We start from the raw sequence: 25,754 nt of genomic DNA, 5'->3' as shown, positions 1-25,754 counted from the left end.
TAGCTATCCTGAATTCTCATCTGCTTTTCCACTGGGAGGAAAAACAAATGCAACAATCAAAATCTCTGTTGATTTTACTGAAGGTTTTCTGAACCTGGCTTTGAATCTGGCTTTACTCCTACACAGCATACAAAACGCTGCAACCTCAGTGGCATTCACCTCAACTGATCCAAATGAGATATGGTCTGCAGATTTTTTGTCTGTTTACCAGGGCATGTTTAAACAACAACATATCCGAGTAGGTTCATTTTCAGATATTGGACATGGTGATCTGGATTTGCATTGCAATATTGCTCCATAATATCTCCTTATCTAAATAAAGCAGTACTGGGGGGGGGGGGGGGGGGGATTATCTTCTTCAGGGATTGAAATGGGTGGTTTCCCCTGAGCTGGGAGTCTGTTTCTGCATGTCTTCTTTCACAGAGTATACAAAGCATTTACTTGGGTAAGGGGAAGAGAGGACTAGACTCCACCAAAAGCTGGATCACGTGGGAACCCCAAGGGAATTCATGCAGCATTTACAATGTAGAACTGGTGAAGAATTTACAATGCAGAAAGGTAAAGGTGGGTACTTGCAAACATCAATCTGAAAATATAACAGTAAGTGTTTCATTCTCTAAATTTAGACTCAGGTGCACAGGTACACCACGTGATAAAGATCACGGATTAAATCTCTTCCTTGTTCAGTTTTCTGTACTGTATGGTATCATACATATGCTGTTAAATTGTTAATATGGTTCATCAAACTCTATTATATCCAGCACACAACTGTAAGTATTAGAGAAACAATGCATTAGATGTGCAAATGAAGTAACATGCATAGCTTGAGTTCTACTCTATGAAATCTATGCAACAGGTCACGACAACACTGTTCAGTGAATGTATATGTTCATAAATTCGCAGAGGGCTTGAGTCTGGTATTGAGAAGAAAAGTCAGTGTGATCATAACAGACAGGTCAGTACTTTTAAAAGTGTCATAGTCCACACCCTAAAGACTGAATTCCTGTGGTTTTCCATATCTAAGTTATGGATGGTGTCATTCTCTCCAACCAGCCCACTAACACAATGCTGCTCAGCTTTGGAGAGACCCTAAGAAAGCATCCTGAGCAAAAATGTTACCAGCACAACACAGAGACTTGGGAGCACAACAGAGACAACTCAGTAGCTCAGGTCAGGTCTCAGCCAGGACCTGTTACAGGCAGTGCAGAGCCAGATCAGGACCAAAAATCTTACCCGGTGCTCTGGGAGTGAACACCCTTGCTGTGCTTTGCTCAGCTTTAAATATGTACACTAAAAACCAAACAAACAACCAACCCTAAAACCCCACCAAGCATGAGTCCTATGGTAAGGTTCAATAAACTCCAAGCCAAAACATGTGCATTTCCTACCTTAATACTAGAAGAATGTTGTATGTCCTCTGTATTCTTATGAAAGCATTTTTTTCACAATACAGAAAATGAATGAAGTATTCTTTCATAGAATTAACTAGATGAAAGCCGTTGTGTATTAGCTTGTCGTGTGCGTGTGTCTGAAATCTTCAGTGAGAAAATTCTCTAAGTCTCTTCTAGATTCCATAAAAAGAGGTGCTTGAAATGTCATAAAATTCATGAAACATGACAATAAGTGACAGATGAATGATTTTGTTGGCTGCCAGCAGAAGATTACACTTTCCTGAGGTGGGAAAGAAAGCTTTGATACTTCTGGCTTTTCATGACCAGATTAAATTGCGAACAAGTCAGACTTGAAAGTGAGGGGAGAAGAAAGCATCGCTTTTGCACAGTCCTTTACCCAACATGCCCATATGAGAGAAGGGACTTTTTTAAAAAAAAAAAAAAAGAAAAGTAACAAGGAAACTTGCTTTCCTTTCTATTTTAAAAAAAACTATCTTCATAAAACATGTTAAATAGGTTCCAGCACTGAGGCTGTTGAGCATGTGCTGAGGAGTGCCAGCCGACAGGATGGGGTGCGTGGTATCGTCTGAGCAGGGGCATCACTGAGGCAGCTGAAGTGCTGTCTCTCCGGGTTGCTGGCAGCACACGTGAGGTTTGACTGTTTGTGGGGATCGCATTTGTGAGCGCTGGCAAAAGTGGAAGCTAGGTGTATCTCCATCCCCAAATGATTGTACCCATCTCCAGAGAGCATTTTGTCTCTACCAGACTGATCCTTTGGTATCCTGATCCTTTGGTCTTGTCAAGGAGCATATTCTGGTTTTAATCAGACCTTGATAGATGCTCTTGTGAAAAGGTAAATGTAGGTGGCATTGGAGGAGCATGTTTGCTGGAGAGCTTTGGAAATACAGTCAGTGTTGCAGAGGGGAACAGAGTGATTGTGTGGCACTGATGCTTCTGTGTAGGAAAGAGCTACAGCTCCCCGCCTTCTCACTCCCTTCTTATGTCCCAGCCTCTTGTTTCAGCAAGTGCGGTGTTTAATTGTATCACTGAAGAGGCAATGCAAACATCATGTTTACCATACAGTCCCCAAAGCTGTCCTGCCAAAAGTCAAGCTGCTGCAGGGCAGAAGAGTGGGATGATGAGTAATCTCTCTAGTCCCCCTGTTCCCGCTGGATTCCTGCAGCTGTCTGCTGCCAGGCAGATATTGCCCTCCAACAGCACTACATGTAGGAGGAATAATTCCCACGGGTAGTTCATCAACATCTGTTTACAAGTGCTGCCACTTCTGCGCAGTGACTTAGAGAAATGATGCTCTGGTAAATCTTCCTACGATAAGGGATCGTAGAAACTACAGTTGGCAATGGCTCAGTTTAGGCTGAGGGCAATGGTCTTGTGCTACCTGGAGCCATGACAGTCATAAAACAAAGCCAATGAGTAGTGTAGTCTTCATCCACTTCATGACATTCATTTCCCCCTTCTCCTTCAAAAAAAATCTCCCTCTGATTTCCACAGCACAGAGAGAATGAGCTACTGGCAGTTGTGGAAACTAAGCCACTTTTACTTGTGTCATTGGGGAGGGTAAATAGGAGGCTGGACCCCCACACCTCACAGTCATGTGCTTTATCCTAATTAGAGGGCATTATCTTTTCCTTAGTGGGGTGAAATGTCCTAGTCTCTCTTGCCTTCTGCCGTAGCTGCCAGAATTATTTTTATTGTTGGAAGCGTAACTCTGTTTACTGAGATTTAACAGAACAGGAAACAACATACGTATATGTGTATTCCTTAGATCCATGATAAAGGTTCAGTTGACTCTTAGCCTCAAAGTAAAAATGAAATAACTCCCTACAGGTTCAGCATTAAGGAAGCAATTTTTTTACACAAAAAATTTTTTTTTACACTGAGGGTGGTGGAACACTGGCACAGGTTGCCCAGAGAGGTAGTATGTTTCCATCCCTGGAAACATTCAAGGCCAGGTTGGACCGGGCCCTGAGCAACCTGGTCTAGTTGGAGATGTCCCTGCTTCTTGCAGGGGGGTTGGACTACCTGGCCTTTAAATGTCCCTTCCAACCCAAACTGTTCTGTGATTCTATGATTGTACAAAAAGTGTGCTTACATCACCATCTTGAACACTCACACTCTGGAGCTGTAGAGGTTGATAAGTGATACCTTCTTTCCTAAGGGTGGAGGGAATGGGTTAGTTTTTATAGCTTAAAGATGACAATGTGTTTATTAGTCACACAGCAGTTGTTTACATGGTCTTTACCAGTTAAAAACAATTTGTAACAACACTCTAATGGCCCATACTAGGCAGCTTTTGCCCCCTCCAATATAAGACCTCACTCATTTAAAAGCATAACTGCACTGACATTGATTTAATAAATGAAATAGTTGCCAACTTCTTTCCTCTTTAAAGTGAGCTACTTGTAAATAGATTGGCATTTACTCAATAAAACAGTTTCTTATCATTCCACTAAGTGAGAGTGCAGATCAAACCAGTTCAGAATAGGAACATTTATGCATGTTTGTAACGCAAGGAAAGTTACCTTCTAGGGCGAGCACTGAACCCTGTTATTGGTGTATGCAGAGCATATGCAGCACTGAACTCCATTATTAGTATATGCAGAGTCACACATAAATAGATGAGAGAGAAAAACTGCCACTGAAGGGGAAAAGCAGATCTGGAAGGCAGGAACTTAGTAGGAGAGAGCATAGACAAGAGGAAGACATCATTCAAATAATTACATCAGAGAAATATAAACAAGCTGCAGAGGGAGAGGAAAACATGCTAAGAGCCCTCCACTACTGCTTGGATAGCTAAAAGGAGTTAAACTGCAATGAAAGCTTTTAGGTAGAGCTAAAAGGCTTTAAAGGTGAATCATCGTGCATTAGTTTAAGGAGTCAAGCGCCAGGGTGGGAGGGAAACCTATAAAAATAAAAAAGGGAGCAAAAGGAAAGGAACAATCCTTCTGGAGACACAGGTTGAGGGCTCACTCACAGGGAAGAGGGCCAGCGATAGCCCCTTGCATCACGTGTAAGATAACCAGGGCCCACACACCCCCTCAGCCCACCCTTTGCTTCCTGACAAAACACCATTTCGTTTTTTCAAGGGTGAAATACACAAGTTTCCCTAAGAAAGACAACTGAGCACAAACAAGCACTGCTGCTGTGGCCACAGCAGTCAGTGAGCACCCGGGGAACATTCAGTTTGGAACAGAAGATGTAGCATGACCCAGAGCTGACTGCTTCTGAGTTACAATCACACACCTGCCCCCCTTGCACTGCTCACACTGCCACAAAATGGAGACCCCCCCCCCCCTACAGCAGAGCCTCTGCACTAGGCCGGACCGCAGGTTTGAACACTGGTGCAGAGCTTACCTTGACAAAACCAGCTCAGGGATCCCATCCTACTTCTGACAGAGCCTCCAAGTTCCCTGCAAGCAGGAACCAATTAGCAATTATCACATAAGCCATCCTCCCCCCTTTTTTTTTTAAGCTGTGCCCAGCCTAGCGACAGGTGCCTCTCTGCTTGGCACCTGGGGCTTGCTTCACTCTCTACCCTTGCTGCTCCGTGCTTCTGCCTCTTTTTCCAGCACAAGCTTGGCCTCCGTGGATGTTTTGGTATCTCTCCAGCCCCAACCTCTCCTGCTGCACAACCCGAGCGTTTCCTGCAGATATGCCTGGTGGTTGGTGGTGTCTGGGGCTGGGTTGGCAGCTCCATCGACAGCACATCCTCCCCACAGCCACGGGCTCAGGAGTTCCCCCGGAGCTGTACTGCCCTCCGTTTTCCTGGTGCTCTAGAAAGTTATGAGGAATTTGTCTGCTGAGATGACTTCCAATTTTAAGTTTATGAAACCACATTAAAAAAAAAAAAAAAGTCACTTAAATTACCCATGCGGAGCACTTCTTCCCTCCGGTAGGATTTTGGGGTTCATGTAACGTAACTGTGCTGTCCTTCCTGAGAAGTGTGCTGGAGAGAAAGCCAGAAATATTGTGAGGAAGCTGGCCCACCTCAGTAAAGGGGGAATAGTGACCTTCTCCATTAACTACTTGATGAATATGCAGCACCTCTCACCTCTGCTTTTGGGGCATTAAGCACAACCTCAGGTGATTTCTGGAACGCTTCAGCCTACTAGCGGATTAAATGTGTTCAGCTTATAAGTAAAAAAATATGTTTTATATGGCTGCCAGCCCCACACACCCCCTTAGGGCTGTGAAAGACAAGCTGTGTTCTTCCTGGCACCGACCACCTCCTCCACCATCCCAGCCCAGCGAGATGCCTCGCAGGCACAGCAAAGGTGCAGCTGAAGTCTATGAGAGATGATTTGTGAGCCAGGTGCAGTTTAAGCACTGGCAGCTAGAAAAAACATTTTTTTTTTTTAAGGTTTTACATGAGCATACCTGAGGTTTGAATGATTGAGACCTAATAAATACAGATGTGATTTTTTTTTTACAGGGTTGCTTTTCAAAATAGAGCTGGAGTTGAAGCTCTTAACCTCAGAAGCTGGGACGAAGCCATACCGTGTGTGTTTATGTGGCGGGACGGGAAGAAAGGTTATCATGTTTTAGTTAGCTAAAAGCAGTTTAATCTGAAATGTTAACTTTCTGCTAAAACCAAACCTCAACTCCCTCCCCTCCCCTTAGACCGTAAAGCAATTTCACACCATAAAAGTGAGTTTTGAAAACACAGCTGCTTACCCTGACTCCCTGGTAGAGCAAAAATAAATCTGGAGGAATTTAAATGTTATCTTTCTTCCTGTTGAAAATTTCACTGGATAATCTACTGGAGTCCTAACTCTGCTGTCAGAGCCTGCGTCTGCACGTGGCAGCTCGTCCCTCTGACTCCCTGTGTTACCAGAGGCATCGTTTTCACAGTCTCCTTCCACTCATGGGCATTGCTGGTAATGCTGCTCTGGGAACTGCGTGCCTCCTGACAGCAAATCCACCAACATCTTTTATCTGGACAGAGATGGCTTCCTCCTCAGCTATCTACAGACTCCCACAAAGTGTTAATCAGGAAGTTTCAAACAGTAAAGTATTTCCAACTAAAAGCAGCCCTGCCCTGAGGGGTAACTGTTCTGACTTTGGGAGCATCAAGCTGTGAGCTCTGTGTTGGAGTGAGCCTAGATAATCCGTTAGCACATTTAGAGCATCTTTGTCACCCTCAAAACTCAGTGTTGGGGGATCTTTTAGAAAGAACTTATGGGACAAAGATTATGAAAACAGAGATCTGATTCTTGTGGTAGCATGTTATGATTCAACTGTTTTGGGCTATTGAGTTTATGGGTTTTCTGGAGGCCTTTCAAATTTGATAGGCTATGGAGTCCATGACAGCAGGTATCATATAATAAATTTTATGTTTCATCCTTATTTCTGTATGACTCATCTGTTAGTATCACAGTTTTACAGAATATTTAGTGAAAAATTCCTTCTAGCTTTTCTCTTCTTTCTGAACCTGCCATACGGGCATAATCCAGCTGATGACAGGAGTTGAAGGCAGTTGTGATCACGGTTCCTCATGTACCAATTCCTGCGTCAGCTTAGCTTTGACAAGTGCTTTCCTCCTGAAAGCTGAAGGGTGCAGGGCTTCAAGACGCAAGTGTGTAGTTCAAACTGCCAAAAGCAAGATATCACTGCTACAGAACAGAGTTTGTTTGGCGTCTGTCCTGACACTGGCAATTTGAGCAATAATTTCCTCCCCAGATGCTGTGCAGTTTGCGAGAATTTGGCTCAAGAGGTTAAAAAAATAATGGTCTGGCAGTAAACAGCTTTTTAGAAATATGATTTGGAGACCTACTTAAACTTATGCAACGCTTTGTCTACAGTAATAGGAATTGCAGCAAGTAACAGTATTAGACACACAATATATATCTTTAAATTATCTACTTCGAAGAGCCCTCCTGGACTTTGAAAACTATCTATTAGGACATAACTTTCTGAACTTCTTTGTTTTTAGCCTGCTTGAATCAGTGCATAACGTGAGTCGAACACCCACAAACTCTGGGAAAACGTGAATCTGGGTCTAAATGTCGGGTTTTGGTTCTGTTCTACAGATTTACTGATTTATTTGTCTATAAAGAAGTCTCACAGCTAATAAATAAAAGAAATAAATGTTTAATGATCCTCAGAGCAATAAGCAGCAGCCAGCCCCATTTCCTTCTTTCCCACTGAATTCAGTCAGTATTTAAAAACTGATTTCTTTAAAGCCAGTCAGTAAGAGGCAGACTTTTCCCCTGTGAAGATGAACCATTACTCAGCTTGTGCATCCTGATACTTAGCCTAACGCTTGGCCCTAGTCGCTCTGCGTTTCAGAAGCGCCAGCGGGGGAACGAAGCATTCTTCAGCTCCTCGAGGGGTCTGGACCACTGAAAAGGTCAAACAAACAAAGTTAAAATAACCATGAGACTTGCTGGCTTGCTGGCCAGCCAGCGCTTTGGAGTCCAAGATCAGTGCTGCTCAGTGACTAATGCAATTGAATCAGCTCTCGGGCCGTCCCGCAGAAACAAATCTTATAGCTTTGCGTGCTGCTGCCAGATGGATTGCTCAAGCTTGGAAAGCTCCCTCATTTGCAGATACTTAATCACAACGGGCCCTATTCCTGGAAAAACATGGCACCGACGGGGAGGATTTTTAGCCACTTTCCTGTAGAAAAAAAAACGTCCGGGAGCAGACTTGAACGCATGGGCCATGGATGGTGAACACGGGCTTTATGGGTTGCAAAGAGCTGTTTATTTGTCGGAAATGGTAGTAAAGCGGAGCCTGGAGGAGCGTGTGCCGGGAGGGCTGGATCGCGGATCAGCAAGGACTGCGGGGTGGCTTCCGGTGCCGGGGATGCTCTGCCTGGCTCCCCCCGGCCTTGGCAACCTCCTCCCAGAGGGAGACACTGCGGGTCTAGTGGTTGCTGCCGTGGTTGCTTCTCTGGTTTGCGTGGTCACTTCGACCTTGAAAAATCAGTAACTGGAATAACAGTGAGCAAGTAGATGTCTGGAATTTGCCTGGAGTAAATGGGATGGATGGCTTCTCTGCTTCCCGCTTTGCGAGGCATTAGTGGAAAGCTGGAAGGAAAAAATGGCAGCATCCAAGCCGCATTTGTGTCACCCACTGCACAGCTGCTTCATTAACCAAAGCCTCCCCGTGGTGACCCTCGCGATGAAAACGGTTCTGCTTCCTTCCTTTCCCATCAGATACTCCTGGCTTTCTCACAAGCTTTGTTACCACGTGGAAGGAGAGAAGCAGCATCTGCTTAAGGCCATGTATTAATGCTGAACTCCATAAATTGCATACAAAAATGAAACGTCAGGCAGGAGAGATCATTGCTGTGCTGCTGCTGTTGGCAGCAGTTGAAGTTTGAGAAGTCCTATGGAGTAACACAGCAGCCAGCTACTCAGTTTTTTAATGGGAAGGCCCTTTCCTCTTTAGTTTGAATTTTCACAGGCTTCTGGGCAATTAAATTGGGGCATGAGGTGCTGCAGATTGCTCTCAGACAGAATAAAAGTGATCTCATATGTGGCCACTGTGGCTAAATCCACGTTGTTACCACTAGTTCAGACTACGGAAAAAACGCGATACAAGGAGGAAAGCACAAGCTGTACCTTCCAGTCTGCCAGTAAGTCTCCCAAATGCATTAGCATAGGAAGAGTTGCATTACATCAGACTAAGGGTTTATTCATCCCGGTATCTTTCCTTCAGATGCATCCTAAACTATATTTGTGGAAAGAGTATGAGACCTTTCTCCCAGCTATCTGTGGTTTGTGTCCTGATGTAAAGCCTACATTCACACCATCACATTTTTAGCAGCCATAAATAAAGCTATCTTCCACAATCTCGCTCATCCCTTAATTCTCGCAGCCTCTGAAGCAGCTCGCTCTAAGGAACGCCACAATTTAACTACACAGTCATGAACAATTCTTTCCTCTTGCTGATTTAGCATCGGTGGTTCACTGTGTTGTGAAGACCACAAGCAAACTGTCCTTCATTCACAGTAAATTGGTCAGTACACAAACCCGTGCTTGGGTGATTATACCGAGCTATATGCTAGACTTCATTATGGCACCAGGGCCAGCAGTAGGTTGGTTTATCATTTTGATGAACCAAGATGGGCAGAAGTAAGTACCTTAGTTCAGGGCAACCCACGGAAATGTATTGCAGAATGTCACTGACTGTGTTTTCTTGGTGTAAAGAGAAAGCAACAAAAGGTAAAATAAATAACCTGTAAGGTTGGCTGTAGTCTCTGAATAAGATAATTAAAAGGTTTTGCAAAACTTTTCTCATAAACTTTTCATTCTCCCACTCCCTCTCCAAAAGGCTTCAGCTTCTAGGAGAAGACAGCTGGCTCTGCAGGATAATTGCTTTGCCATCTATACCACAGATGGAGGTATTCCCTGACTCAGGATGAGGCAACGGGAACATGAGCGCTCATTTTCAGACAAATATAGAGTAGCCACTGGCGGCAAGATGCAAAATCAAGATGGTGATGATTTGCTGTTAAGCCCAGATTTCTAGATCAGAGGACAGGAAAGTAATCAAGAAGACATGGGATTTTCCCCAGTTTTGCATCTATATGTCAAAACTGGCGGATGAGTGGGCTCCAGCTGAGCCACGAACGCGATGGGCAGCGGGGAGCAGCCAGCTGTGGCACATCCCTGGCCTGGACACCCATTTGGGAGCAGTGGGACCGCAGGGGTGCACAGCTGGTTAACATGTGGTGTCGGTTCTTGTAAGAGCTACAGGATGCAAATAAAAGGGCATGGCATAGAGATGCACAAAATATTGTTGAATGGCAGCAAATCACAGAGCTTTTTTTCTTTTGAGCAACACAGGAAATGTATTGGACAAAAGAAATATACTGTTGTTTCTGTCTCTTGCACACCGTCTCTCAGAGCTCTGCTTGGAAATTTTCCCAGCTCCCCATCCTGATTGGCTTCTGCTCTTTGTTTTCAAGAAATATATTCTCATGAAAACAGAAAAATATATTCTCATGAAAACAGAAAAATATCCAAAGTGCTGTGCAGCAAATGGAACCAATAGACTGATGTCCTGACTTGGCGCCTGGAGGATATGCGTACCGATAGCAAAGTGATTTTTTTCACACATGGCTTAGCACTGAGATTTGCCTCTGTCTTAAGGGTTGTGACAAAGTGGAATACGGTCAAAGTCAGATGATGTGGTAGATTTTCTTCAGAGAGATACAGCATGCCCTGTGTGAGAGGCAAAGAATAAACCCAATGTGGTTTGTTTTCAAGGGAAGAAGATTAGCAGAAATTTACTTTATTTTGAAAAGGAAAACCTCCAAATTAATGTGACAAACACTATTCTAATAAGTATTTGTATCCAGCCCCAGGAAACTGGGCTCCCCTGGTTATGCTGCAGACATTTATTTTCTCCCCAAAGAAAAATCATTTAACTATGTAACAAAAATAATGAAGAGAAATTATATAATAATGATAACAACAACAACAACCCCTCAACTGTACTTACTCCTCTTTTCTTATTGAGCACTCATTGCTTCATTGCTTTAGGATCACGGATGTTGTCAAAGTCTGGGTTTCAGGTAACTTCTGTGGTTTTTGTTTTCTTGCTAAAATGTAACAGTTAAGTGATTAGATTTTTTTTTTTTTTTTTTTTTGCCCTGAAAATGGTCCAGCACAAAGTGAGTCTTAATGCTGGCTGCAGCCACTGTGCCCCCTGCAAATCTGTTCAGTAGATTTGCCATAACGCTGCAGGATCTGAGCGGGACATTCCCCCAAATGCCTGTCTCCTGCTGCACCAGTTGAGCTTCGGCAGCGGTAAGTTGTCTTGAATGTAATAGTCGTGGCCGTGGTATTCAGCAGAGAGGAATGGGCTGGAACAAGCAGCCCAACAAGATGGCCTAGCGACAAGGTGAGGAAGGAGAGGTGATGAGGAGAAAACAGGGAGTGAAAATACAGTACTGGCATGGAACAGACGTAAGGAAAGGTGGGGAGGAAGCAGGGATGCAGGTGGGCAGGAGGTCTCAGAAGCGCTGTAGCAGCTTCTGTAGTTCTTCTTGAAACACAGCCAACCTTTCGATAATATTTGTATGTCTTATTAAACAAAGTATCTAGTTATTTTTTTCATATTTTCTGTGTTTCAGCATTACTCAAACCAGCCTCAACTGACACAGCCATTTTTTCTGTCACTGTACATATCTGACTCATTTGATATCTGCCCCCAAATTCCTCAGTAATGTAGTCCACAGTCCTATAGATGTTTTTTTCGCCCCCCTTATTTTAAATCTGCTAGCTGGACAATCTCTTAATGCAGAGTCAGGTTCTGCACTGACTGAGAGGAACATCCTGCAGGAAAACACATTTGGCTCATCCAAGGCAGTTGTAGACCGCGTGGCAGGGTGAGCTCAGGATGTACCACCAATTATAATTCTTCTACTTCCTGTCTTCTAAGAACATTTGACTTTATGGCCTTTTTTTTTTTTTAATTCAGAAGGTAGCAAGAGATTACTGTCTAGTAATAGGCTTAAATACAGAGTTATTACACAGGCAAAAGGAGATGCATAGAGGGAGAAAGCTTTAGATATTTCATTTCAATTTGCCTTTGGCATAAATTCTGCTGGTAGTAGTTTTATCTCTCAATAGTAATTGAGCTATCCAGTAGCCATTCTTACAACTGTTAGACCGCAAAGGTCACATAAATACAGAAGTTCAGGACTAAGAAAGCTTTAATCCTGAGCAACATTTTTTTTTCCTGGCTGCTTATCTGAGAATTCCAGCTCTAAATGGACTGTATGTGCTCATTTTGAAGAAGCATTTTTAAAAAAAAAAATTAAATTCCTCACACTAACAGTGATATTTATGTGGTCTAACTTTGAAGGTAGTAAAGACCAGTTGTTTACCATAACAGAGAAACAATTTTGTAGGCCATCACAGACTTGGATTAATTGTACAGAAGCAGGGAAAGTTAAAGTCAAAAATGCACAGGCAACAGCGTTCCCTTACTACGCAAGTCTGCTTATTGGCTTTTATTTCTTTACTCTCCAGTAGATGGCAACCCAGTACTTGGCCAGTAAAACCATCCTGTGAAGAGACTTCTCTGTATACAAATCCACGGGGGCTTCAGTTATATATTCTAAATGCAACTTTGGACTACAAACATTATCCACGTGAATCACTTGGTGTTTCATTATACTGCTGGCCAGCATGAGACAATGCCAGAACAAGACAGACTTGTGAGGTGCGTGTGGAAATGGCAGTGCCTTTCAGCAATGGGAAAGAATTTTTGGTCTTTAAAGGCCGCTGGCAGTTTCAGCGATGACAGTCTCTTACACTTACGGTTTTAGAAGACTTGGGAGGTAAAAATGTGCGTTTTGGTGTCTACTCTTTTGGGATTTTTCTTGCTCTTGGAGTGCTGTAAACCCATTTCTGGTGTTGAAGAAAAAAGTTGCACAGAACTCCTTGAATCCTCTCCGTTCTGTTTGACCTTCTCTCCAGATCGTAGCTGTGTGTCATGCATCTGTCTGCGCCTCTTCTGCTTATTCAATCTCCAGGGCCACTTCTGGGATTGTCAGACCCACAGAAGGTCAGATTTGGCAGCTGACAGCCTAGGTGTTCACCTATCCCACCTGTCCAGGTCACCAAAGCCTTCAGCAGAGTTGGGGTGGGTGAGAGTGGTGGTGCTTCCCTCCAGAACGGGGACCTGGGTGAGATATGGATTTAGGGGCACCAGAAGGGAGGTCAGGGGGTTTGGCACCAGCTGTGCATTGCATGACACAGTGACAGCTGAAGTGCTCCTCATCATCACACCGCTGTGTCCCAGCTCAGGGCTGCACAGGCAGGGAGAGCTGTAGTCCAGCCAGGTTACCTGACGAGAGGTAGGACAAATCCTCTGTGAAAAAGGGCAACAAGTCAGTAAGCAACAAAGTGAAGGGAAGGCAGTGAATCAGTATTTTTGCTAATATTAAATAACCTTTCCCAAGTTTTCTTCATCATTTTGTTCATATATTTGTTTTGAAGCTTTGTGATTTTAAAAGTATGGATTGATAGAGGCAAAAGATGGCCTTTTGTCAAATGTTTGACCCTTCTGCAACAGAGGTGAAAGCAGCATCACTTGCAGAAAAGTTTATATTTTCAGAGCCTTGTACCAGCAATAATTACTGTTTGTATTCCACTTTGGATTGAAGAGCTGGAAGCAAACTGTAGGTTTGTATGGGATACAGATAACGGGCACCAAGTGGCAGAATTTCTATGTGAATGTAGTTTAGAGATGCTCACACTGGTTTTTGGCGAATTGGCTCATTAGCAACAAGTGTGGGGTTGCTGATTTGTGTGCTCTCGGTGTTTGGATGTTATTTGGTTGGTTTTTAAAAAGCCCTTGGGTTTTAGAGGCAGTTAATGCAACGGTGATGACAAACCTTGTAGCTGCTACTTTCTTTATAAGCCCAGCAAGTAAGCAGAAACAGTATGTCTGGGAAAACTAACAATCTATTTTATGTTCCCACTGCTATGTGTGAGAAAGGTTGAATCAGGCGCTACTGTGATTCAGAGTTAGCGACAGCCTGCTCAGAAGAACATGGAAATAGAGAACAGTGGTCCACGCTGAGAGCGTGATGTCTCCTCCCACAGTGCTTGTCCTGAGCCACGAGATGCCTGTTGTGGCAGAAAACAGCGAGTAGAGCCCACACGTGTTTGGAAATAAATGAGAACTTTCTTCTTTTCCTTCAATTCTTTATATACTTTTAGGTAGCTTCTCTTTGAAAAACATCTTCTTAAACTAACTTACTAAATATGCAGCACAGACTTGTCTAATACACACCAGAGCTACATCTGAGACTGTGAGACTTTTATGTCCCAGCACGTCGAAATGCTGCTTTTATTTTTTATGACATTCATCAACTTTCCACTAAATTTCTTCATCCGGCCCTTCCTTTTTTTCCCTCCTCGCCCTTCCAGTAATCGTCACTACCACCTCAGCAGTTCCATGCCCTGGTTGATCCATTTTCCTTCCTCCTGTGCCCCTAATGCAGCCAGAGCAAACCCGTGCCAGGGATCCTCCGGAGCTGGTTTTTCACCTCGGCTGCTCAGAGGGACTGCTGTGCTCCGGCGGCTCAGGCACATCTTGACAGGAAGAAGAGAAGCGCAGCCCATAAATGTTATTCCCACAGCACAGGCAGGATTGAATAGAGGTAAGGAATGCTATTGGGGATGATATTGGAAATAACAGAAAACAAATGACAGAAATCAAGTCTCCTACTCTGGCACCGTGAAAACCTTGCACAAGCCTCGGGGTGCAACCTGACAGATCTTTGCAGTTTGCTCTCAATAGGATTTATCTAGATTTCCTTCACTTACATCAAGAAGATGGCATCTGCGGGATCTTGCTGTTATTCACCGTATCTTCCTGCTCTCCCGGGCCTCTCATTGTTCATGCCTCAGGACGCAACGCTCCTGGTAAAAGCAACATTACACCTGCCCTGGATGCCTCTCTAACCTGATTGAACTGAATTTCTGTTCTCCAAATAGCATCTAGACTTCACAGAACTTCACACCAGCGAAGTACATACACCTGGAAAAATGAGCAGAAATAGTTACCAGCTCGGAGGGCCTCTGACTGGTTAGTTTGTTTTCTCACCTCTGTTTCCCATTTGAATGCAGGATTTTTGTGAAGCCCTGACGAGGTATTCACCAAATCATTGTTGTGTTAGTTCCATCTTCCCCGTGACGCTTTACACCTCTGGTGCTGCTTGCACGAGGGATCACAGAGCCATTTTTGTTTGTGCACACACCTAACTCACCACCAAACGATGAGCTGGAGACCAGAACTTGACAAAACCTTGGCTTTGGTCTTCTGACAGGCTGAACAACTAACACGACAGTAGGATGCAGCTTGGAGAGATACATGGAGTGAGGCTGAATCTTGGCCTACTGTCTACGTAGGCAAGCATGGACAAATGTGTTTATGTGTTCCCGGGCAGGAAACATCTACAGCTGGGAAGCTTTGCCTGCGCCTTCCAGAGGTTTCACTATGTGCCAAAAGGCAAATTTTTGACTCATACTCGCACATATATTAGAAAGCAGCCTGAAACCCTCTCCCACTTTGTCATCAGGTTGTGGAGGAGAAAACTGAGAAGGCAGCAATTGGTCCCAAGGCATGTTCTCAAGCCAGCCCTTGGGGGATGAAAAAAGTATCTCTCAAAGGGAAGAGGCTTAATGAATTAAGAGTGCCTCTCATCTCACTAGATGACTTTATTAAGCACGTAAGTGCTTATTTGTATAATTGAATTAATGTAAACCATTCTGCTCCTCAGAAAGGGTACTGCTCCAGATCCAAAACGTCTTCTATGATGCTCGTATTTTGATAGTCATAAGCCAGTGCAGCCTGTGCCGCTCTGTGACAGCAGCTGACCTGAAGTGGTGTGCAGGCATCGCGGTGGGAGGCAGGAGGAGAGCAGTCCTGCTTGTCACTATCAGCAAATACGGTCTTCCTCATGCAGCAGCTCCTGTGGGTGGCAGGTAATTCCTTGCTGCTAAAAGAAAAGAAAAAGATACACAGTGTTTGCCTATAGTTTTAGCGTGCTGGGCAGCATCACTAATCTTGCTTTCAGATAGCCACTGTAACCTATAAAACCACTCACACCTCCAAGCGTAGTAGGTGATCCACGATATTGCCAATTCTTTTCTTTTTTTTTTGTCTTTGTAGAATTGCTAAGACCTGAATAGACCTGGAAGCTGAACTAACCTCGGCTCTCAGTACCAAGCTAGTTCCAGTGAGGACTCTGGTGTATGGAGAGCAGAGTGAAAGACAGCTTCTTGTAACACTGCTAGTACTGTACAGAAATGGCTCACTGCATGGTTGAGGTGCATTGCATTTTGTTTTTCATCAACACTGAACTTGCAAGAGAGGCAATCCAGTTTCACGCTCCGAGGCAGAGAAGTGGTGGTGGCGTTTTTGTTTGGCTAACTGCAGATGAGCCACTCAACATCAGAACTTTAAAAGTGAATGCTAGTGTTAGGTAACAGCATACCCATGCTTCAGTAAAACATAAAAAAATTCTAACTTCCATTTTTAGTACCTGGTGAATATATACTCAGTATTATAGAGTCAGTGGAGCCAAGGAGCAAAAGAAATAGTAGCAGATTCAGAGTCAAATTCTCAAGTGTGTCCCCTTAAGGCAGGATTTATAGACATAAATAGAAGTCTTGTTTTCATAAACTTGCACAGCTGTATATGCACTTTGTGGTTAAATGGAGAAATACAACTTGTAGGACTTTCAGGAATGAAAGTTGAACGTAATGAACGTTGAACTTGTCAGGGACGCAAAGCGCTCTGCCTACCTGGGATGGGAGCTGCCTTGGAAGAGCCAAGTCTAGAACCTCTAAGCCTATGCAGGGCTCGTCTCAGAGATGGTGAAGTTAAAAGGCTGGATTCAATAAACAACAAAGCTGTTTGAAGTGCAAAATTGTAATCCCAACCCACCTTTCTCTCCTACTCAAACCTGTCTAGTCTTTGAAGAAACTAATCCCACCAGGTATCTTTCTGTTTGACCTTAGGCACCTAGAGATTTTACAAACTCCAACCACAGCAGCCTAAGCAACTTAGGCTTATTTCTCCCTTGAAATACGACCTATGGCTTTGACTCTTTTTTGGAAGCATACTAGTTCCCAAAATGTCCTGAAAAGTTTTTAACATACTTTTAAAAAGTACACTTACCATCTGTAAGCACCGTCACCCAGGCATAAGTTGAGCATAAATGAACTGTGTTGCAGAATTGAAGGAAAAACATAATTATGTCCATTCATGTAATGAAAGACTGCAGTGCCTGCAAAAGGGCAAGCTTAAGAGCTAATAAAACTTTTGCTTTATATTACTTCCTGAATGTTAAATTATTAACCTTTAGTAGCCTCACGAGGTAGCTCTGGTGCCGTATGTAACATTACATTCATAGCTTTTAAGTCTCCACGGGCTTACATGTGAACCTTCTGCTCAAGCATAAAGTTTCTTTTTTGTAAGTATTAGTAGCAAGAATTTTAACGTGTTTCTCCCATGTCTCTTTTTCTGGTGCAAACCTTTCCCTGTGGAGAGAAAACTTCTAAAATATGGACAGGTATGTTATGTGTTGGGGGGTGGTGGTGCTTGGTTTTGGCAGGGGCTACGATGGTTAGCACACATTTGGATCAAACACGCCAGCAAAAAGCTGAGAGCAATAGGCAGGGGCTTTGTGATTCAGCTGCTCCCAAAGCGATCCTGGACTGCAGCAGCCTTGGAAGGGAAGCAATGCTCCTTCCAGCTGCAGAAATGGCAAGCGCTCTGGCTTTTTATGTTGTGCAGTGTTTGTTTTGTTTTTATTTCTGTTTTGTTACTTGAGAGACTCTTGGAAACAGGCTGTGTCTCTGCCAGCTGCAGTCCCCAGGGGCTGGCCAGAGGCTCGCCCCTCGCCAGCAGAGCAGTGCCCTCTGGTGCGCCAGCACCGCGGCGGCCTGGTCCTCAGCTGAACCGAGAGATATTAATAGAGGAGAAAAATCAAAAGTTCACATCTGATACGCTACCTCATTCCCACGGATTGTTTGCCACGTTGCACAGTTCTGATGGGAGCGTTGCCTGAGGGGAACCGACCATTCAGCTGTCTGGATCCAACCCAAATGATAGATTTTTTGGTTTGTTTTCTCTTTATGTCATTTCCGGAGAGAAGCTTCTGGTTAATGACTACTAATGCAGGCAATCCACCCTTGTTACTGAGGGCGAAATCCACAAAGGATTAACTTCTAGCTATGCTGCGCTGTTACCACGCGGACCTGCCGGCACTCTGCTAGGTAGCTAAGCATGCCCATTAATTAAACAGCAAATTAAACTAAACCAACAAATGCAACACACTAAGCCAGAAGTCACTCAAGTGAGCTAGAAGGAAGTGCCAAGAGTCATGTCCTAAAGCTCCTTTGCCCTAAAACCTAGACATGGCATCTTACTACAGCCTGCAGAGATGACCTGACTGTTCGGAGTCACAGCCGCCCTTCTCCAGAATGAGGCACCTTGCCAGCCCAATGAAGCAGAGCTGCACTTGAAAACAAGGTTTGAAATCCTTTCTTGCAACCAGGAGCTGTTAACTACACCTCCAGAGCATTATACTCATACTCTCTTTCTCTGGTTCCACCAGTTTTCAATTATTCCATTGCAAAGTGGAAAAGCTCCCGTGGGGAGCACACATCTGAGTCCAGCAGCTGGACATTCAGTGAATATAAGAGACAAAGTCTGGACAGTGATGTGATTCACATCCCATGCAATCACGTTTTGAGGGCTACTTCTAGTAGCCAGGGCCCTTTAATATCTCTCTTTTTTTTTTCTTTAAACCTTTTTCTCCTGCTGTAGATATGTGTTGACAGTGCTTATAAGGTGAGAACTGCAGGCTTGGTAAGCTGAAGGAAGGGAGCTGGGAATACAAGCAAAGAAATTAAACAGCTGGACACTGCTACCAAATCAGTAAACAGACGATCCGTCAGCTAAAATAAAAACAACCAAAAAAAGAGAGAGACCAAAGAAATTTATTTACTTTTTATCTATGAACAGTATGACATATAATTATAGACAAGTTTTGATACACAGGAAAACCCTTTCGTCAACCATTTTTTTTGCTAAATGAAACAGCACAATAATCTTTACACATTCATATTTTGTTTTTTCTTTTTTTTTCTTTACAATACACAGCTTTCTTGGGTTGAAGCAAACTGCAGGACATATTGAGTACTGGTATATTACAGCTACTTACATCATTTAAGAACAGCAAATGGAGAAAAATAAGTTATTTAAATATTGATTTCATATACAGAAAGTGCAACTTTGTTAGTTGTTACATAACTTGCTTGACAGTTTTGATTCCCCAGAGGGTGTCAATTAAAGATAAAAGTATCTTGGACCAAAAGTATTATTTATTCTAAAAATAATACAGTACAACTGCACAGCTGTGACTTGGTGAATCGACCAGTATTGCTGCTCTTAGAGATGATGACCTGTTTGAATAACGCAATGTTTAATGCTTCTGATCATGCTCCGAGTTTGCGTTTAAAGCCAGGTTCTTACGAGAGCACAGGGAACTACGGGCACCACCGCCACCTGGACAGTAACAGAGGGTTACTGATCGAAGCTTACAGTTATGATGGCAGTCGGTAATATTTTGGGCTTGCTGCTTCTACTGTTAAATAGCTGTTACAACAGTAAGAGTTGTAACGACAGTACAATGGATACACGCTTAACATCGTTACCCGAGCAGAGCAGATCAGGATTCCAGCAGCAGGTTTCTTTCACGCTTCCCAAGAGTTAATGAGCCAGCTTTTGCTTAGAGCACTCAATGGTTGCAAGAAAATGTTAAGAGGTTATGGCTCTCATACCGCATCGCCTCACCTGCTCAGGGAACACCACAGGTCACTGAATCCACAGCAGGGAAGTTCAAACACTGAGAAGCTTAAGGCTTTTTCAGATTAAAATATAAACTAAAATTGTAATTCAAGTAAGACCACAGAGCACAGTCTTAAAAAGAGAAACAAAGCAACTATTAAAACTCACAAATCTCAAACTGCTCACTCTAGTCCTGATGGGTGTGATTTGGTTACCCTGGGCTACATAATCATTTGAAAAGTATGGATTTAACAAAGAGTGTTTGGACACACAGGTTCAGCTTATTCCCATAATTCTCCTCCTGTTATTAAGAGAGGGGAAAGTAATTAACATGGGAGAGCTTTAATATGTGACTTGCCTTCCCTGCAACACGAGGAAATTTGTTTCCTTTTTTATTGCATGTAGCCAGCTTGGCCTTTTCCCTTGCTCCAATATAGCTGCTGTCTACTTACTTACTTCTACTCAGTTCTGGCCCCTGCCAGCAGTCCCAGGAAGTCTCAATACTCTTTCCATCTCCTGCTTACTGATAGTCACCGTGTAAGCCTCAGAGAGGAAGAACAGACAAATCATCGTTATTAAAAAGACAATTTTTTTTTTACTTTTTTTTTTTCTTTTTTAAGATTTTCACCAGCTGTGCAAAACACCTATGCTGTATGTTTCCTGATGCTGTCGTATTAGAACAGACTCATTATCTACACACCAAGGAGAACATTACAGAAACAGATCTGGAGAAGCTTTGCTTGAGAACAATTTTAAGTTACATCAGTGAATTAGTTGCCTTCACATGATGGTGTGCAATAGACAGTGGTGACACACAGAACAAGGAAAGTAAACCTAAGGGCTCTCAATTCTACTAGGAGCCAAATGAATTATCATCTGTAGTAGAACGCATAGTTCATCTGACTTCAAACATGACCATGAAAGGACCATATATCATAAGGAATCATGGAGTAACCACAATTTGTCATTCATCAATCTGAGAGCATTTTATCAGGAAAAGTGTCATTAGCTCTGTATGAGGCTGGGGTAACTGAGGCACCAAGTAGTGAAGTGCCTTCTCTGGTTTTATACAGAACTGACATTGGAAATAGCCACGCCTCCCGGCCTGTGCCCAGGTTTCTATACCACCTCCCTTTACCTGCCAGAGTAAGCTTGCTCTGTCTTCCATGGAGCATTTGCGCTAGAAGTTGAAGTACACACCATATATAGACCCCAAAGAAAAAGCTAGTTATGTGCTATTCGTGATCATCTGTATTTGGTATATAAAATGTGTACCCATATAGAAAAATAAAATCTGTCATTAGCCACATATGCGAACTGAATGTTTTACATGGATTTAGGCAGAAAAATATCATTACATCATGGAAAAATGGTTCACTACATATGCCAGAACAATGCTCTCTTCCAGTGAGAGGTAACACTGACACACAGTCATGAGGGATATCAACTGTTGTAAAATCACAGTGTAATTCAAAAGACTATATAGGATTTTTTTTTTTGTCCATGCAATAGAATTACTAGATCTGATGATTTCTATGGGACACAATTTGCTTTTTCTATGTATTTTATCTCCCACAAGTGAATTTTCACTTGCAGAAACCCACTGTTTGGAATCGCTATGGTCAGGATACCAAGTCAAAGCTGCAGCATAATGATTGACAATATAACACAGTACACAGAATATGATTAAAATGAAAAGCAGTTACATATATACAAGGCAATATATCTTGGAACAGTTTAGTAACAACAGTAAATGCAGACTGTAGTGAACAAGGAGTTAGCCTGACAACTGAAACCTAGCATAACCCTGCATTTGTAACAGCATCTCTACAACACAGAAGGTGTTTTGATGAAGCATTTTATAGAACCTACTTAGCTGGAAATCACCTTAAGTGCAGCTTAAGGGCGACAGGCTGAAACAAGGCTTGGGAGACATGAATACAGGTAAGTGAACGCTAGGTAACTGCTTAAAAGCTTATTTTAAGGCAAATAAAAAGCTGATTGCTAGAAAGCAGTTATAAAAATGACCTCAGCTCTGTACAAATAAAAAGAAGCTTTCTGACTCTCCGCGGGTTAGTTGCATTGGAGTGACAGAGATGGACCATACTGAAAACTAATTCCAGTCCATTAACTTTGGCCTAGCTAAAGGCTTTGTGGCGTATTGGGACCTATACCAAGCAACAGCAAAGATGATCAGGGGTGCTTGTGTTTAGCTCTAGACTGCTAAAATAAACAAAAGGCATTTGCCAAACAGCTCCTACTGGAATTTGCACCTTGGCTTGTACCTGGTCTTTAGGACTGACTCCAGGTACCTGGAACCTAGATGTATAGAAGACCCCCAATGTAAGGAGCTCTCCCTAGAAAGAGGCCCTGTTACTAGCATTACTTTCACAAACTTGAGGAAAATGTGCAAGGGTCCCTTAATTCTGTGAAGCTGTCTTGATTCTCAGGCCAACCCTGTACACTTTGTGAAATAAGAATACTTTACAAGGGAGTGAGGCGGGAGGGAAGTACCACATCTCTGTTACCTGGTGGTTGCTTCTCTTCTTCTTCAGTTGCCAAAGACAGCAATAGAAACATTTCATATCCTTTGAAGAAGGTATCTGCCTGTCCTTGGGAGCCACTTCCTTGATCCCTTTAGTTACGTGAAGTAATTGGAGCAATATCGGTGCAGGAAGAAGCAGTGGATTCTCGACCAGGCAATGCCACTCCATGGAGCATGTTAAATTGCCTCTGGATCAAGATGTTTGAAGAGTCTTGCTGCTGCCAGGAGCTTGCTTATGTGCCTTTCCTCTGTGATGCCAGCTTCTTGAAGGCAAGTTTGTGACAGAGAAGGCACTTTGCTCAGTGTGTTGAATCCTGCTTCTGTGAGCAGGCTGGAATACATCGGTAGACCAATGGAAATCAGCCAGTCAGATACAGAGGTGATAAGTCCTGGGGATACAGGTTTTCGGCAAATTTCAGTGAGCCCTCCACTTGGAATCTGGACAGTAAAGAAAAAAAAAAGAAAATAACTCTTAACGCTAAGCACAACTGCTTGTTTTACAGCAAGTCTTTGTTTGGTTTTTTTATTTCCAAACTGGTAAAATTTCATAGAAGGTCTTTCAGCTTCTCTGATATCACATTTGCCAGTATGAGAGCAGTGTGGGTTGAAAGGCTAAGATCACTTGGCACAGGAGGAACAGCAACAATTTTGGCAATGGAGATGCTGTGGGCAGTATCCAGCTGTTCAGGCAACCATCATGTACCATTCTGAATTCATTTAAGATCAGTAAAAAGTACCCAGTGACAAGACTTTCCAGGGTGATCCATTTAATTTCTCAGTAATGCAAGAGAATAGCAATTTTGCCTATTACCTCCTCAGACAGATGAAGTTCTCTTCTAAAAAGCCATGAAGGTTTTTGATGGTTTCCCCCTCCTGCTTTTGCTAAGGAGGAGTGGACAATAGTATAGTTTAAGAAATCAAAATTAGTGCAAAACCTTTCAGATTTCAATAGAGAAGCATTTAATACATGCCACCCTTAGTGAGCAAGTCTCCGTTACCAGTGCTTGAAGTCTTCTTAGATTTTCAAGACTATTACTCAGTCAAGAGAGAGGGCTATGCGCTCTCCTTTCAACTATTAACTATCCTCCTTTGGGTCAGGAGGAGGTACCTCCCTAACTACGTTGTACCTGCTGGGTGAACACAGGGAAACACTTCCGTAACAGGACTTCACAGGTGTCTCCCTTTACCAGTAGTCAGTCCTTTTTAAAAGTCTGCTCGTAAATCAGAAAATTTGGTTTATAGAAACACTCACTGCCATGCGATGCTGCTTCCTCAGCTGCTTTACCCGGATCTGGTCCATGTTTGTGGCAACATCCTTTCCAGGCTGGTCTAAGTCTTCAGAATACCTCTGTACCAAAGCCTCAGGAATGCCACAGCGACCATGCTGAATGTTCCCAGACAGATGCAAAGGAGAGAGGATAGATGAAAGGTGTGTATCAGTACAAAGCATCAATGCAAACATGAAGAGAAGTGCAGGATGGGAGCAAGAACAAAGCTTTCCTCAAATTTCCATGAAAACTGAAAAAGCAATCTCTAAAGAAAGGACTGGACCTTAGGACTCCTTCCTTCTCCAAAATATATCCACTACGCTATGAATTAAAATTTTCTTGCAAGCATAAAATCAAACCATGACTTCGTTTTCCAGCTTTAGTTCCCCACACTAGCAGAGAAAGAGACATTTCCATGCCCAGTGCCACCAAGGTACTAGTGGCCTGAAAAGAGTTCAGAGTAAGTCTGGGATTTCTCAGTCCTCCTACAACACAAGAGTTACTTTAGGCGCAAGACCTGATAGTAAAGACAAACATAGTTAAAGAATGCCTAATGTCCCAATGATTTATGGTTTATCTAGGCTGGTTACTAACAAAAATACAACAGATACAATAAATGAAAGACTATCCCTTGGAAAGCTAGTAAAATAAACATGTTGAAGCAATGTTCCTCCACTTACCTTGTCAGAGTACGGTTCTTCAGTAAGATCAATGTCTTCAGACTGCAACTTGTTTTCTATTACCATTTCCAGATCCATTCCCCTGCTACAAGAGACTTTCCTCCCAGAAGCAGGACCTAGTTTTATCACGTGCTGCTGAACACTAGCAGTCTCTGGGAGCTCCGACAGCCAGGGTGGCAGTGGGCTAGGAGGGGTACTGGGCTCCTGTTCAGAAGATGTCCTATGGACAGGTACTCCGTGGCAATCAATGGGAGTGGATATGCTGGTCTTTTTTACTGGCAAACATGGTGCTTCCGGACTTGAGTGGTTCCCACTTGCGGTCATGGGAGGATGATATAATCCATTAGAAAGGTGTTCTCGGCATTTTTTGGCAGGGACAGGTGGTGGCTGAGAAAGATTTTTTGGTTGGATTCTTGCCTCATTTGTGCCTTTTTGCTCAGCTTCTAGACCTCCCTTGAGAACTGGAGCATAATCAGCCCGCGCAGGGTCATGAAAGCCTTTACTTTGTATTTCCGGAGGCATCCTTGTTGCAAGATGCGTCACTAAGGCAGGCTGAGCTTCACAGTTTTTCAGGGGGAATGGAGCAGGCTTTCCACCTGCAATCTCCATTACAGGGCAGTCCAATTCCTTAGTTCTTCCCTTCTGAGAACTACCAGCTCCTTTACCCTGCTTAGCCATCAAGTCATCTACCATACAGCTGCCTCCATGAGACTGAGGTGGCAGGGCAGAGCCAGTTGCCTTTTTTGCTATATCCTGAGGAAAAGAACCTACTTCCTTGCCACCGTCCTGTAGGCTAGTATTGGATTCTCCCTGGAGATCATCCAGCGAGTGAGATCTTGGCCATGTATCTACACCCTGGGGGCCATCCAGAGTTTCATAGCTCCGACAGACTGCTACTGGTAAACTTCTACGGTTCTTCTTTAGACCCGTAACAGCTGGAGGTTTGACAGAGCTCTTCAGAGCTCGATGTGCACAACTCAACCGGCTTTCTTTTTCCCCTTGCTGTAGAGTTTCTATTGACTTGGTCAGTGGAAGCGTAGGATAATTTGATAGCTGGTTTCTGCTGAAGTCCTTAAAGCTATGCTCACTTGCTGATTTTGAGGGCAGAAGACAGGTCCTTCGAGTTTTACCTAGAAGCAAATAAATCACCATTTAAAAAAAATCTGCACTGTAAATAATGGATCACTTCTAAATGCCTCTGAAACAAAATCATTTACTCTCTTTTTGTTAACTCTAAACATACAAGAACTCAGTGCCATTTTAAGCATAAGAATTAGTGAGCTTCAGCTTTATTAATGAAGAACTGGTAAACGTGACCATGTAAGGAAAATACATTTAAAATACTTAATATCCTTCCTACTTCCCAATTCGCAGAGATTGGAGGTTTAGCTCATGCAGACCTTTTTCAGTGTAGAAATATCCTACAGTTAGAACTGATACTCTACACCCATTAAATGAACTGGTGTGACCTCACACAGACCTACCTGTTTGTTTGTTTTTTTTAATAAAAGGATCCTGT

At 43.2% G+C, this 25,754-nt stretch overlaps 1 protein-coding gene across 5 annotated transcripts in view; it reads right to left on the bottom strand.

The window, feature by feature from the left end:
- Positions 1-18,874: 18,874 nt before the first annotated feature.
- The window catches only part of SASH1 (SAM and SH3 domain containing 1), a 124,368-nt gene continuing 117,488 nt past the window's right edge, over positions 18,875-25,754 (bottom strand). For all 5 annotated transcript variants that reach the window (XM_086744717.1, XM_086744718.1, XM_086744721.1 and 2 more), the window contains 3 exons: positions 24,236-25,365; positions 23,540-23,671; positions 18,875-22,725 (listed from right to left, as the gene is read on the bottom strand). In XM_086744717.1, coding sequence (XP_086600843.1) covers positions 22,465-22,725; positions 23,540-23,671; positions 24,236-25,365 — 1,523 coding nt within the window. In that variant the 3' untranslated portion in view covers positions 18,875-22,464. The remainder of the gene's footprint in view (positions 22,726-23,539; positions 23,672-24,235; positions 25,366-25,754) is intronic.

Source organism: Chlamydotis macqueenii, chromosome 3 (genome assembly GCF_036417535.1).
Source record: "Chlamydotis macqueenii isolate bChlMac1 chromosome 3, bChlMac1.mat, whole genome shotgun sequence".
In the NCBI taxonomy this organism is placed as follows: Eukaryota; Metazoa; Chordata; class Aves; order Otidiformes; family Otididae; genus Chlamydotis; species Chlamydotis macqueenii.
This window is presented reverse-complemented; position numbering and strand designations above follow the sequence as displayed.